At 40.1% G+C, this 16,249-nt stretch overlaps 1 protein-coding gene across 1 annotated transcript; it reads right to left on the reverse strand.

Moving 5' to 3' along the window:
- Positions 1–1,797: 1,797 nt before the first annotated feature.
- On the reverse strand, positions 1,798–15,935 carry tmem229b (transmembrane protein 229B). Its single transcript, XM_032500900.1, has 4 exons — positions 15,808–15,935; positions 15,400–15,492; positions 15,177–15,321; positions 1,798–5,946 (listed from the first exon to the last, which is right to left on the reverse strand). The coding sequence occupies exon 4, from the start codon at positions 5,892–5,894 to the stop codon at positions 5,310–5,312; it is 585 nt and encodes a 194-aa protein (XP_032356791.1). The 5' UTR covers positions 5,895–5,946; positions 15,177–15,321; positions 15,400–15,492; positions 15,808–15,935; the 3' UTR covers positions 1,798–5,309.
- Between the last annotated feature and the right edge of the window lie 314 nt (positions 15,936–16,249).

Consider the following 16,249-nt stretch of genomic DNA (forward strand, 5'->3'; position numbering starts at 1 on the left):
AATGAATTGATTTTTTGATTATGCTTATAAAATGCTGAACTGGCAGCCATAAATGCATGACATGTTCAAATCAAGGAGGAGTTAAATTTACATATTGACTGAAATGAGAGGGCATGTTGGTTCACATAAAACCATACAACTGTCCTGCATACCAAGTTATATTTTAAGCCATTCTTTGCCCCACTACTTATAAAGCCCAGTCAGTAAACAGCTTACTTAAACAAATCTGTAAAATGCAGACTGATGACTCAGGATCAACCTGTGTCCTTGTGCTGTATGAAAATAGCCGGTATGTCTTTTTTGGTGAAAAGGGGCCATCATGTGGCCATATTAAGTTCCTGCAGCTTTAGATATTCCTGCCTATTTGTTTCTCTGCAGGCGCTTTATTTGGTTATTTCCTGTTATTAGCCAATAGATGAACATGAGGAAGGTTTCATGCACGTATTACATATGATGTAAATACGTATTTTATTTCGTGTCTTGATATTTATAATTGACGTTAATATTGAGGTGTTAATCTTTGTATGCTAATATGCTATAAACAGAGAGAAAAGAAGCAGCTGGGAGCTCGTTTTGTATTGATGCTTTTATCTTACAAGATTTTTGAGAAAGCATGATAATACAAAAATGTTATATGACACAAACATTTTGGTTCCCAGAAACATTTTAACAGCCTGTGACAAATAAAGGGAATGCTGACAAGACATGTAGCCTAAATAATGTTTAAGATGCCAAAATTACCTGCCACCACTTTGATCCAAACGGAAATATACTAGGAAACAACTAGCTAGCTAACTAGTTGTTAGATAAATGTCATTAAGTTAAAGATTAAAGAAAAGACAATTATTTTTTTTAGCATAACGTTAAAATGCTAGATAAATCAATTTTGCTCGGAACAATTTGAATGACACACCAGCAGTATTTATTTTAAAATTATTAAAAGACAATAAAATACTCCATCTTTCAAAGTTATATGCTAACTAGCTTACTTAGCTAGCTACCAAGTTTACGAAGCTACTATGGCAACAGCTCATCCCCAACGGCAGATGTTGGCTGGATGTTAGCTAAAAAGCCTCAAAGCTAACTTTCGGTTTCTCCCTATGTGTTTCTCTAAAAGATAATATAGAAAGTGGTTAAAAACACTTACCGCTTATCTGGTGGCCTTTTTAGAATTCTTGAAGGCTTTTTGTAATCATTTGCTTGAAAAAATATTCTGTCCACGTCCAGAAGAAATGCTTAACCTGTTTCTGAAGTTGCAACTCTTTTACCTAGCCATCTACCGCCATCTTTGTTTTTAATTTTGAAACACAGGTGCAACCTGGGAAATGGATCAAAACTTTGTAGTAAAACTTTGTAGTATAAGAAACTCTGTAACTCAAATGTATGATAATACCTAATATAAAGTCTATGATAATACCTGAGAGGTGCAAACTGGAGCTTTATAATGTATTTTAAAAAGCAGATACTCTTTTGCATAACAACAATAAGGAATATGTTATGCAAACCCGTTATTATTACAAAAAATTTAGATCCCATCTTTGTATCAAATACTAAATTGTCTTAATGTTAAAGAATAAGGTCGGTGAGAATGGTAATGGAAGAAAATACCTCTATAAATACATATGGATCATGCTTCACCCAAGAAATTGGGGAAAATTGGGATAATAATAATAGTAAACACAAAAACTTGATTTACTAAAAAAAGTTAACAATTTAATTAACAACAGCCATGCTAGCAGCTCTGTGGGGCTGTCTTTAAGCTAAATGCTAACTGGGTCACAAACGTCTGTACAAACCTTCTTGACAATCTGTCCTGTGGTTTTATTAGATATGGTATATTAGATATTTCAGTCTGGACCAAAGTGGAGAAATATTTTTGTCACAAAAGTATTGCAACAACAACAATAGATCAGCTGGGTCGTTTTCTTTTACACCATCTAAGGGCTGTTGTAAATGTGTTGTCTGCACACAGAAAATAAATGTTCTCCAAAACACATAATTTATGATCAAATAAATACATTACTCATACATTAATCCCAAACATTTGATAAATCATACATGGAACATAATCAAAGTGAGTGATATTACAGTACAGTCATTTCACTAAAAACCTGCACATTAATTCAAAATAATATACAGTACATGGGGGCTAATAATCACTTGGATAAAATCTGTTTGGAGGAGAAATTGAGAACCTTTGGAAACATGCAGCCTGGTAAAAATAGCAGAGAATCAGTTCAGTTTCCATGCACATGTACATACAGAGAACATGTCTCTATAAAACACGCAATACATACCTGATACTCCCTCATTCATATATTGCAGAGAACAAATACACTTTATTTTGCATGTTCTTTGTGATTTGTCTCATTAAAGCAGTAGAACTGGATAAAGACATTAGCTGCATACCAGTTCTCATAATGTAGTTTAATAGATTTTAAAGAGAAAAAGTTAGCTGGATAATCATTGCTGGGTCAGAAGCCTCTATTGCTTTTAAGCCTGTTGATTCATGTATGAAATTGAATAACAATAATAATAATAATAAACAAACATCTTTCTGTTTTTGATCCTAATAATGATTATGGCCCTTCAAGTGTCTTATTTTTTGTCCCATGTTTAATTAAAACATTTGTTCTAGCTGCAGTTTTCAATATATCCACTGGGTGGCAGCCATTTATCTGTCCTGTGGAAGTGAACAGCATCCTCCCATCCACCCTCTGGACTCACAGGGGAGACAGTGAGGGGGGGAAACACGTCATGCCATTGCAGCTACAATGATGAAGGTCACATCTTTACATAGTCCAGTTGTGTCATGGAAACCCAGATTTGGATGGGTTCTTTTGTATGTTTTCAGTTGAAATGAAAAGCTGAATTCAACTATTCAGCACAAAATGTTGTGATTGAGTCAACAACATAAATGGTCCTCCTGAGAAATCAGCGACCATGTTTCCATTTCATGTATAATGTCAATCCCCCGGTACCGTGGAATTACTGTTAAAAGGGAAGTGTCAGCAGCACCAGATCCACTCATGCTGAAAACATTACGGTCAACTTCTGTGTGCATAAAGGTGAGTGTACAGTCCTTGATCCTAATACTCATAGAGCACAGGACGTCGCAGGATCAACATTAAGAGTGACAACACCAATGGAAATAAGCAATGTTTGCATTATGCATGTTTCACCTGATTGGAGTACAAGAGTCTGGATGCTGCAATGTATCTGACATCAGACTAGTTTGTATCATATTATGTTTAAACAGTTGTGGATTGTGTCAGATGTCAGTCAAAGTCCAGAAAAATTTCACAAAGGCCATTATTCACCAAGAAACCAAATCAATTGTGACTTACAGATCATTAATATTGGAAGAAAATGAGCAGCGAATTCTGATATTTGTAAAGTGGGGAGAAGTGTGAGGGTTTCCTTTAATTAATGAAATAACGCCACAATCTGCTACATATTTCCTCACACACATTACCTTCCTTCACACACTTTTTAAAGCTTTAATGCGTAACCTTTTGATATTAATATATGTATTACAAATCAACTCAAGTAAAGATAAATAGCTCTTCTGAAGAGTCCATCATGTTTTTCAATCCTCCCTGACCTCCTTGGCTACAAGTGACTGAGGGGTGGAGGGGTGGAGGGGTGGGGGCGCGTGCGCAATCACGTAAGGCTTGTATCATGTGGACGTGCCGACAGTTTTGTTGTCATTCTTCAGACTTCCTCATTGGGGCAACAGAAACTACACACTATAGCTTTAAACTAATGTAATGCAAATAGAGAGGGGTCATGAAAAACGGGGTTCAAATGTGAGGACCAACAACACTGAACAAACGCTCTGATGGGCACACGTTGTGAATGTGGCATTTGTTCCTAAAATGCATTTTGAAGTTAAAAAGCTCAAATATGGAAACCTGACGTGACACATGAACTACTTGTCATTCTGTTTCACTCAAAATTGACTACTGCTACTTTATTAGTGAACACTTTTTTGATCGTGTGGCTACTAGCATAAGAAAAAAACATTTTATGATTTGACTGATTGATTTCCAAGGATTGAGAATTAGAATGAGGCTTATGGGCCCCCGGCAGATCTGAGATGACAGTAAAGCACACAAAATGGACATCCAGACATTGAAGTTTTAGGAAAATGGAAAGATTATCAAGAGTTTGGTGTTTTATGCTGCTGCTCTGACTCAATCATTGCCATTAACAGAACAGCGCCCTTGCTGGTATGTCAAATGGACTGCATCTATTTAGCGCCTTTACAACATCTCACATTAGCCTTCACACACCACACACCCGCCGGCCCGTCCACACACACACACACACACACACACACACACACACCACACACACACACAACACACACACACACACACACCAACACACCACACCACACACACCACAACTGCAGAAGCTGCCATGCAATGCGTGAACCTGCTCAGTACCAGCACTCTGGGGTTTTGTCTTGCTCAAGGACACCATGCAGTCAGGAGGAGACAACCAGGAGTCGACCATGATAACTGGTCAACCACACACAAGCAGCAGACTGACCTACAGTACTGCTGAACGACCTTTGTAGAAATGTACAGTATATTATATTGGAAGACCATTATTTTCATGCATCTTTTTGCCAGACATTGTGGGTATTCACCAAAAACATTCTTCATAATGTACGCCGACACACGGAGCCTCAGGGTGGACGGTATGTTTTCAAAGAGATTTGTGTAGCTACACTACTACAGTACTTTGATTAATACTAAAGGACAATATGTACATTTTAAAAAGAATGTGTTACAGCTGTAGCTACTTTTTATGACTACTATGCAGCAAGCTTTCTGCTTTCAGATAGACTGATGTGCCCTTGAAAAACAGAAATATTTATTCTTCTAGTTCTTGAATTTGTTCCTTTGGAGGATGATAACACTAATCTTTGCAACAGTTACCCCCACCCCCTCCCGAAAGTGTAATCCTGGACATTCAAGACCTTGATCTACTCAAGGCCAACCCCACATAGAAATCAGTGGGTGTGTTATGAGATGCAGCAAACACAGCGACATGGAGTTATTGTGCCTCTGTTGACAGTAGAGAGCGCAAGTGAGTGATTTGGGCATTTAAAACCTCAGTTAGGTTTTGTTTTCTATTCTGGTACTCTGTACACCTCTGCACACCAACCCAGTGCACCTTGCTGTCCGTTTGTCCTCCCCCCAGACAGTTAATGGGAGAGGACTGCTTATTAAAAGTGGCTGAGAAGGGTAGAGGAGGTGTAGCAAGGCAATTGGGCTGGTTTCAGATTTTCCTTTCATTCATTCTCCTTTAAGGTAGCCGTTAGCATCATTTGCCATCCCTCTGCCACCCTCTCTCCTTCTCCCACCACCCACGGTTCCTCCTGCCCCGGCATCTAACTCATTGTTTGACCAACCGTCCTCGGGCCCCTTGTGGAATCGCAGCCGAAGCGTTTTCCGGATAACAAAGCGCTCCACGGTGAAGCTGGCGCAGAACCAGGGCACGGCGTACTCGGCTGTGATCAGTCCCATGAAGTTGTAGCGGAACTCGGAGTAGTCCCAGGGGCAGGCGTTGAACTGACGCAGCAGCAGCCCCGTGCCAAACTCCCACAGGTACGTCCACAAAGTGTAGATGACACAGCGCAGCAGCACGGGGCAGTGGTCGCGCAGCTTCAGGTACATCCGCTCCACGATGAGGATGCAGGTGCCGTAGATGAAGAACGCCCACACGCTGGTCACGCCGGGGAACTTCCAGTTGCAGTTCACCACAAACTCCCAGGCTGCTGTGAACATCACCTCGCAGAAGTAGCCATGGATGGCGTAGAGGTACCAGCGTGACAGCGCTGTCAGAGGTACAGGAGCCTCTGGGGTTTCCGCGGTCACCATCTTTCCTCTTGCTTTCACGCAAATTTTCTATCTGTGATAATGCGATGCAGGTCTGAGGAGAAAGTGGCGAAAGCAAGGTGTAAGACAGAGACACACAGGCAGCACGGTACAATATCATCAACTCCATCAAACTTTATTTAAAGTTCATGAAATCAAACTCCGTTTTTGATACCTGCTAGGATTGCTCGGCATTTCTTTCTGAAATAGACATTTAATGTGTTTACGTTGCAGACGACACATACGCCCATTCGACACAATCACTTACATTTACATATTCACAAAAGCAACTAAAATGAGATTTGAAAATGGTATTACTAAGCTCTTCCAGATATTTAAATTAAAAACAAACTACTCTTTCTAATAAAAATAATAAATATAAAGTGGGAATTTCAAAATAAAGGTGCACTTTAAAGATGACGCTATTAACTGAGATTTCCGCTTTGTGTCGATAATATTGGATCCTTGAGGATTAAATCAATTACAATCTAGATCGATGTATTGTTAAATCCTATTATTTTGTAGCGGAGTTCGCCTTTTCTGCATGAAAACAATGCAGCATGTAATACAGCGTTATTTTAACACATTGATGTTTGCCTAAACTAATTGGTATCCTATAAAAAACTTGACTGAGTTACTGATAAGTAAAACTGAACGTTCTACTGCTACTGTTTCACATTAAAAGCGCTCAATTGGCAAAACATGGGGTGATTTTTATTGTAAAGAAGTCAAAGGACAGGAAATGTATGTCACCTCTGTAAATGCTAACCATGGTTTTCTATATTTTTGACAGCGGCTCAGTTCTACATATTGCAGGGCACAAAAATTAAAAAACAGCCCCAGTGAGCTGTTAGATAAAGAGCTGCTAGCTGCACACCTCCAACTCCTCAGCAAGTAACCAAGTCCTTTTACTGTGTCCTCCTGTTGTGTGGAAAACTACTTATGCTGTGCGTAGCATGAAATCATCACGGTTGCTCATGACATAATGGAAAAAACGCAGATCATTGACGGATTTTTTTTTGGCTGCACTGTAACCGGATATACCAGTTGATCTTCAGTTAAAAGGTAGCTGTTTGGGTGTTTGCTGACATAGACAGTAACCACGAGTGTCCCCAAATCAACCAGGGCTGAAAAATGAAGGCTTACAACTTAAATTGCAAATGATGCCTAGCCAAAAGTTTAATTAAGGACAAGGCAATAAACACTTCAGGAAGATGAAATGAGAGACAGCAGGACTTCAGAGGACTTTAACGCTATGGCCTTCCCTCACTTGATGCTATTTACTGACTGACTGAGGGGGTCTCTTATGTAAGGTATAGCTTCATCATCTGACTGCCTACATCATGTGTTCTTTTTCTAAATCTCATAGCTTGACACACACAAGCTCTGGTATCAGGTGTCAGGAGGCCCACGCAGGGTTGGATCCTTCCTCTTCTTTCTTTATCACACCGCATGTCTAATAAAAAACACTAAAGGCATACAGCATCATACAGAGGAGTTCAAAGACCATACGATTGAGAAGGCCACTGAGCATTTATCTTCTGCTAAACAATGCCCCCAGAGGAAACTGTGTCACATCAAAAAAACATTATACAATGGATCATAACCGCTCTGCAAAATACAAGCTCAGAGAAAAGTCAGGAGTACAAAAGGGCTCTTTTTGACTTCAAAAGGCTGGCTGTGGCCCAGGGTGGGCTCGTGGGGATTAACACATTTCTCCCAAAACAAGAAACAAGGGTTTCATGTGGAGAACTGGGCCAAAGCAATGGATAACTGACCTCTGTTAACCCCTTATACCATTTTTACACTGCCTGCCTGAGAAACTCTCCCACTCCTTTCATCTATCCAAGCCCACCTGGGTCAAACCCTGTTTTGCTCAATATTTTAAGCATTATGCTTTATCCGGCGGAGAGAACTGGATGGAGTAAAATGGGTTTACTACATAAGAAACATCTACAATTAGCTGACTGTTATAGTAAAAAAAATGCTAAACAGGGATAAAATACAACAAAAGTCCGGGACTGAAACCCACGTTGCTGTGATGACATGATAAGCGTCTTAAAACCGTAATATGCCAGGGTGTCCCCACATACCCTTTCTGTGTGTATTAAGGCCTATCTATTGACTTGCTGCCTCGGCATGAAACAGCTCACACACTGGGTGCTGGGCTGTTGTTGTTGTTGTTGTTGCTGCTGCTGCTGCTACTGGAGTATATCGCCCACCAACCCACATTGGTCCTATGTATTGATCAACAAGGTTCCCGCCAGCTCTTGCTGCGCCAGCCCGCTTCGCCCTCGCACCGTATCGAACCCTGCTGCATGGACATCGCAGTGGGATGGGGTTCAGAATTGCGAATGTGACAGAGCTGCCTGCTTTGTAGACCTCCCGATCACCACGGGAGGACACAATGCAGGCAGGGTGCTGTCTGAACTGAAAGGGAGGGAAGTCTAGCCACCAGGGGTTTTGTTTGAGGACACAGAGGGAAGACACCCACTGAGTGTGTGTTTTTAAATGAAACAGAAAGATTAAGAGCGAGATAGAGAGAGAGTGAAAGGGAGTGTACGGGAACAAGCTTTAAGGGTCTGTCAGTTAGACACTCCTCCGGCTGCAGGTAAACAGACACAAGCAAAAAGAAACACACCATTATGAATACAAAAACCAAAATCAAAACAATGGAGGTGCGTTTACTGTGCCGACAGCAGGCTGACAGCTGCTGACCTCTGACTTTGTAATTAAACCAGAAGCCTAACCCCTTGCTGACCTCTCATCTTGCTATAATCCCTGTCAATGTACTGCAGCTCTCTGGCTCTGGCACAGATCCAAGGTCTATGCAGAAGGTCACTTTGGGGGGCCGCAGCGTGGCGTATAGAAAGCGGTAGTATCCAATGACCTAACCCCGGATTCATCACCGCTGATGGAGACAGCCTTGTATTTGCAGATTTAAGACTTATATTACTGTTCTTTACTTCATTGTTTTAGTCTTTTATCAAGCAAAAGTTCTAAACATAGGTCACATATTAGGATTTGGTGCTTTTCTCTGTTTTATATTTAAAATAAATTGATAAATTACTTTTAAAAATATCTACAAATGAATCGGTATTTCAAATAATAATGTATACCCATGCAAGACTACTGCCCTGCTGCACATAAGGTAAGACAGGGTTATGGCTTCCTGAGTCACCACTTATTGATCCTGAACACGTTTTCCTCTTTGTTTGTGATTGAATAATTGACGAGAAGTGTGTGTCAAGTGAGGAGGAGAAAAGAAGGGGGGGGGAGCAGGTGAACTTCCCGAGGCAGCACAAAATAAACTGATCCGATCGATTGCGAAGACAGATCAATTACCCCTGAAACAGCAAGCTGGCTCTAATCCTAAACAGCATCACGTCTCCTTCTCCATCTGGAGCAGGTCTTAGGCAAATAGAGTTGTAATCCCCTTTACCTAAATATCATTGAGAAAAATTAATTTATTCAAAGTGTTGTCCAACCACGTCTAAGGACAAAAAAACTGTTCGCAATGGTCACACTCCCAGGCAGGACGAAAAGCGTGACGTCCCAGCGAGAGTCCTGCCACACTAATCGCTTTAATATCTGCACTTTCTGACATGAATGCATAACGTTACACTTGTTTTCTACACACAGAAAGGGATGGAAAGTAGTTGTGGGGTTAATAGTTGTGGTATAGCAGGGTTTCAAACCACCACTCCTAAATCTAGATATTCCCCCAGAGACGCATATAGTATACAAGTATCACCAACAAGTACGGCTTCTGATAGAGCACGAGAGACGCCATGAGGGCTAAGACTAAAAGCCTGGATGCAGCACAGACAAAAGAGCCTCGTATAACTTTATATACACATATACACTTTCTATATCTGCAAGGTGAAAGCATGAACAAAACAAGCAGCGTGGTGGGGGAGGAGGACGCTATGTAAAAAGAGTGACAGGACAGAGCTGCACTCTGAAGGGTTTATATCCAAAAGGCTCTATTGATTCATAACTCTTTGTCCTTAACATTGTATAGAAGATGTAAACGTGTTTTATACTACCCTTGAAAAAAAGAACTGTCATGTACATGTTGGCATTGAGATGCTAACTTTGTTTCACACATCAGGTACCAGTCAGACACTGGACTCAGTCACTGTCGTTAAAAAAAAATGACAAAATGCAACAGAGCCGGGTAAAAAAAATCAAGGTACTGTAATATGAATACTATTACTGTACCTTAAAATCTCCTGGGATTTAGTTATTGTAATGTTGAAATACATGGTAAAGGTATTTAAAGGTCCCATGGCATGACCTTTTCCCTTTATGGGGCATTTTAACATTAATATGAATTCCCCCAGCCTGCCTATGGCCCCCCAGTGGCTAGAAATGGTGATAGGTGTAAACCGAGCCCTGGGTAGCCTTTGATAAAATGAAAGCTCAGATGGGCCAATCCGGAATCTTGCTCCTAATGAGGTTATAAGGGGAAAGGTTACCTCCCCTTTCTCTGCGTTGCCCGCTCAGAGAATTTGGCCCGCCCATGAGAGAGAGACATCGTGGCTTTCAAACGAGCAAAGTGGCAGCTGGTCAAGGCCTCCCCCCCAGCCTCCACCTTGCCCCTTGTGCTTATAACCATCTGGATATCTATGTGTAAATATTTTCTAAATTACATTTTCTATATGCCAAGATATGTACTGTACCTCTAATGTGACATTTAATTAAGTATACTATAATACGATATTTTAATACTGCTGTATCTAAATATCATTTCATATTGTTTCTCTCAAGACCAAGGTATAAAAAAACAATAAAAACATAATCGTAAATAAAAGGTGTATGGGTTTATTATTGGTATATGAATGAAAGATAAGGAATAACTAAGGTATACAAATAAAAAGTGGGGTTGGTTTCACATGGGAACTCAGTATCAGCCAATATCCTGACCATCTATATAAATATCCATATTTTACTGTACGAGTTTGGATGGAGAGGGAAAAAGTGTGATATGCGCAACACTAATCCTTGTAATAAGCACATGGGCCCAGAAGGAAAAGAAGAGGTTGGTATGAAGTGTTGGGGGAGGGGGTTTCCTAAACTATTCAACCATTCAACATACAGTTCTAATGAAGCGTAGTGGCAGCTTAAGGTGTCACTTTCTGCTGATGTTGGAACAAAACCTCTCGGCTGTTTGGACTTGATAGTATAGCGCAAAGACTGTTCACTCTTCCATTTGGTGCCTCGTCTTTGGGGCCGGGTGCGCACTGAGCTGCAATCAACTCTAACTTTTAATCTATTCTGGTCTTCTGTTGTACGTCTTCTTCTCTATCTCTGTCTCTGCCTGCCCGTCTGTCTGTCTCCTAATCACCCAATAAATAGCCACAAAATTACCTTTAAACAAGCTGACCTTTAAAGTTCAAACCTTCTCTAAAAGCATCTTCCCTTTCCGTCTGTCTCTGTCTTACTCCCTATATTAGTCCCCCACACACTCACTACAGCTCTTGAGCTCTTTGCAGTTTAATAAAAGAACCTAATGGTGCTGAAACACCGAGGAGATTGTCAGCCGGCGGCCCAAGTTGGGCAATCCATCGCCCTAGTTTTTGTGGTGTGTCACGTATCGTTGCTACTTGACGGCTGATAAAACATTTTGAATCCCCGTCTGAGACGTCACTGAGTGGATTCCATCTGATTGGCTTTTCATTCAATTAGTGCATGACAAGAACAACAGTACTGAGTAAACCAAGAAAATGACTGTCGGGCACACACAGAAGGCTCATTTTTCAATCTTATCTCATCTGATAAATCCAGTCCAACTGGCTAAAAATTGACATTTGAATGTTCCTCCAAAAAAAAACACTGGTTCAAACTAATAGAGTATCGTGTTTACATATTATGTATAATAAGAGGGCAAAATTACAACAAGATACATAACATCTACTGTAACTAAAATAACAATTTATTTCAACATAAACGTCTTTTAAAAATATCTACATACCAACACATTACAACTACATGGGTCACGCCCCATAGATTAAAAATCTTGGAGCAGCTACAGAGAAAGCAGGAGATTTACTGACATGCTCATCACGCTGCAGTGGAGAGTAATGCCCCTAAAGGAGGGATGCATGCGCCTGTTAATCTCTTATCAGACAAAGAAGCTTTATAATCAATCATTGACAATGCAGAATTGATGCTGGCTGCTCTGCCAAGGTTTAAGTAACAAAGATCTTTGAAAAACAAAGGAGCTTTTGAGCTAAACTGTCACCGCCTTGAACAAAATGAGATATTTAGCATGCTGTTTAGTGTTTTTATGTGTACCCAAAGTCTAAAAGGTGCAGAAATCTCTTCTAAAGCAAATTAAAGGAAAACTTTTATAACATTGCATTTTTTGAGAGGATACTGATACTGGCTTTGTGAGGCCAATACAGATATTTTAGTTTTAAAAAAACTAGTGCTGTCAGTTAACCGCGTTATCAACTGTGTTGACGCAAACCCATTTTAACGGCGACAATGTTTTTTATCGCAAGGTTAACGTTCTTTTTGGCCTAGTAAACTTTGTCGTTTTTTCACATGGTGTTGCAACAACTAGCAATGTTAGAAAAACTACAACACCACACCGGATCTAGCAAGACCAGAAACAAAACACCAGGCCCGCCGCACACACGCCGTTTGGTCTTGCGTGTCGGCCAAAGAGTAGTAACGTGACATTTTGAGTGGATGGCGAGCGTGAGACGCTGAAATGGACGCCATTAAGATTCTGAATGGAAAGTTTACTTTTTAAAAGTTGCCAAATGTTCCATTGACAAGACCAAAGTGATCTGTGTGTTTTGGCGTTGTGAACTGAGCTATCATCGCAGCACGTCCGGTCTTGAATTGACAGCTGATGCCAATTCCCCCCCCTCCCCCGTCAAAGTATTGTTTCCACCCTTTTATTGGTGGACAGTGTTACACTGGGTGAGAGATTAATTTCTCCAAGTGAGAATGTTATTGTGAAATTGAACACTACAGTAGGCTATATGCCAATGTTGTTTTCATTGACAAAAAATCATCTGCACAAAGCAAGCCGATACACTTTTCCATGTTGATAAGAGCATTAAAATGAGAAAAAATAATGGGACAAAAAGAATTAAAGGGACATTTAGAATAGATAAAAATGTGTGGTTTATTGCGAGTTAACTATGACGTCAATGTGATTAACTGCGATTAAATATTTTAATCGTTTGACAGCACTAAAAAAACTATTGATACTTTTTTTTCCATATAAACAAAAACGTTTTTTAATAAGGAACGCCTAAACTTGGTTATTAAATAATAGTGACCAATATACTGTATGTACTGTAAAAAAATATTTTTCTACTAAAAAAAACTCTCTCCAAAGTCCTCTTTGTCAAAAATATGCTTGCTTTTATTCTTTATATTATGAAGAATTTTGTACCTGTATTGGAACAGTGCAGCCGTGCAGACAAAGTAAATTCTCTCACACACCTACAGGAGAAATTTGGTTTGGGGAAGTAACCTCTTCCCCTCAACGACTATGTGTGTGTGCCTTTATTGTCTCATTGGGAAGTCCCTACTAGAGGTCGTCAGCATATGTACAAACTGAACTAATGGGAAGCTTAAACAGCGCTTTTATAGGTTAGTTTTGTACTGAACTGAACTTAACAGCTTGGACCAGAAACAGCGTGACGATATATGGTACTTGTGTGTGCACCGTGATGCGACCACTGAGCTTAGGGGGGAAAAAAGTGAACAAACTACACAGTCGGTGGCTATAAATCTTTGAACTGTACTGATTATTTGAATCAGCAAAGTGATTTGTGGTTTCCACATCTATTCTCACTCACACACCGGAACATTTTGGTTTGGAAAACTCTCCTCTGCCTCAACAGTGACCTTTTATGTGTCTTTAACCTGCTGTACAAATGGGCATTCCCAACATACCCTATATGGTCAGTTATAATAGAAAGCAGGAACTGAAATACCTGCATGGTTGCATTATGACAGGCCTATACTTAACGCTACAATAACCTAGACCGAGTGTCCACACAGCTGAGGTTGGCTGAATGTTCATTTTGTGCTTGTTATGGGGTCATTTTGAAGGCTGGTGCTCGGGTTATAAATAGGTCCACAATGTCAATACAGTCTGTGTAAAGCTAAGGGGGAATAGAGGCTACCATGGCAGCAGCAGCAGGGATTATTTCACCCCAAATGATAGTGAACTACATGCTTTATATAGAACAAATCAATGAGGACAGCCACATAGGCTATAGCACAATGTTTTTGCATCACTTAATGTGACTAGGGCTGGCCGATATGGACAAAATCAAATATCACAATATTTTTGACCAAATACCTTGATATCGATATTGCAACGATATTGTAGACTATTGCCGCTTTCACAAAATATTTACACAATGAGATTTTTGATAAATAATCATCAGTAATGTGGATATAATGACTAAGTGGGTAAAAGCAAATGAGAGAACAGTCTGGTTAGTTCAGAAAATGACAACCCTTTACTATAATTTAGCCTTTAAAACTAGAAAAAGACACCACTTATGCCATATTTGATATCCAAAATCTAAGACGATATTGTGTCTCATATCTCAATATCGACATAATACCAATATTGCCCAGCTCTCAATGTGACCATTAAATGAAATAATGATAATAATGAACAGCCTCTGTAGATAAAACTCCAAGGGTTGAAATTGCATTCGATGGCCAAAGTCATCATGTTTTGGCCCAGGGGCCAGTGCGCAGGCCCAGCTGCCGGGACTCCGCTGCAGCATCACGCCTCCTTCCCACTGAGCAGTGCGGTACGTTATCCTCTACAAATAATAATTAAAAAAAAGCCCTCTGAAATCTGACGAAGGCGACTTGGAAACACTTCTATCCCTTGCGAAAGCATCATTGAAATGTACAAGACACAACTGCACAAACAGTCATCTTTCCGAGCTTATAATGAAGAGGGATGCATCCCGTGTTTTAACCTTATGTGCAGCTTTTCATTCTGTATTGATTACAGTGCATTTAATTTGCGACACAGTAGAAAAAAAAACACACACTTGTAAAGCTGCCAACTTGCAAGCAAGCACTCATTATGGATAACCGAACGCTATTTCCAATCGAGGTTAATAAAGAAAACTAACACCTCATCATTTAAAAGCTTTAGAAACACATATGCTGGTATCATGAAAAGTCATGCTAACATGTTGGCTACATCGGCTCCGGCAGACAGACATGAATCATCCTCAGTGCAGGTTTTTATTTATTTATTTATTTATTTATTTATTTATTTACCTTCAGATTAAGCTCGGCGGTGTCTCCCTCAGCACACAGGCCGGCGGATCAAACACATCACCCGGGGATGCGGTCCAGGATGTGGCGCTGCTTGGTCTACAGCTCGTCTGTTCCCCCGGTTTCTCCTTCCTTTACGGTGTCTCTGCTGTCCAGTGGAAATTGACACATTTTACTTCACTGCAACTGCAGCAGCAGCCGCACATGCTCAGAGAGACTCACGCACTTTTTGCATCCTTGATTAACCATTTCTGTACCGCAGCTCAGCGTGCAGACATCCAGACTGGGAGCTTCTTGGCTTAAAGTCCCCTCAGTCAGTCTGTGTAGTGCCACAGGACGTTCAACGACCTTAGTTAATAAGCACAGTGGTTATCTCAAAAGTTAAACAAATTAACGTTTTAACATTAACGTTAAGCATAGTGGAGAATAAATGACTCACAGTAACACTGCTTAACTCATAATGTGGCTAACTGGCTAGCTGTGAGCAGATGTATGGACACAACAGTTTGACATTTTGAGAATAACTCTAATTAAAAACTAAAATACCTGTTCTTACCTAATGTTAGCTTACAGCCACAAGACAGTAAACATTAGCTAGTTTAGCTTAGTCCAAAAAGAGAAAAAAAACACCTACCAGCAACTTTGAAAGCTCATTAATTAACAAGTATATTTCTTCCGAAAAATATGTACAAAAGCAAAGTGTAAAAATAAGAATTTTTGCTTTTATGGGCAGTTATGTGCTGGACTGGACAGGTTGCCAGGCAAGACCAAAATCTTCTTGTTTAAGCTAGCTAGCATCTAGAAATAGCCATGGCTAGCCTTGGTCAAAGCTAGCTAAATGTACTTACTTTTTAGCGGTTTCCTGTAATTGACATATGATAATGATTGCCATTGTAGCTAGATTTCATGTTTAGTGTGGTTAAACTAGCTACCATAGACTGTTAATAATATACAGTATAGGCTAGCTACACCTAACAGTTTATGCAAACTAGTTTAACATGTTGTTTTAATGGTAGTTATTACAAAATGGTAAAGAAAAATAAGGTAAACTGATTTGATATTGATAGTTCCTACTG

The sequence above is a fragment of the Etheostoma spectabile genome, chromosome 20 (assembly GCF_008692095.1).
Source record: "Etheostoma spectabile isolate EspeVRDwgs_2016 chromosome 20, UIUC_Espe_1.0, whole genome shotgun sequence".
NCBI classification, from domain to species: domain Eukaryota; kingdom Metazoa; phylum Chordata; class Actinopteri; order Perciformes; family Percidae; genus Etheostoma; species Etheostoma spectabile.

Bases quoted from the DNA above. Each gene is read 5' to 3' on its own strand.
- tmem229b (XM_032500900.1), bottom strand. From the start codon at position 5,894: ATGGTGACCGCGGAAACCCCAGAGGCTCCTGTACCTCTGACAGCGCTG.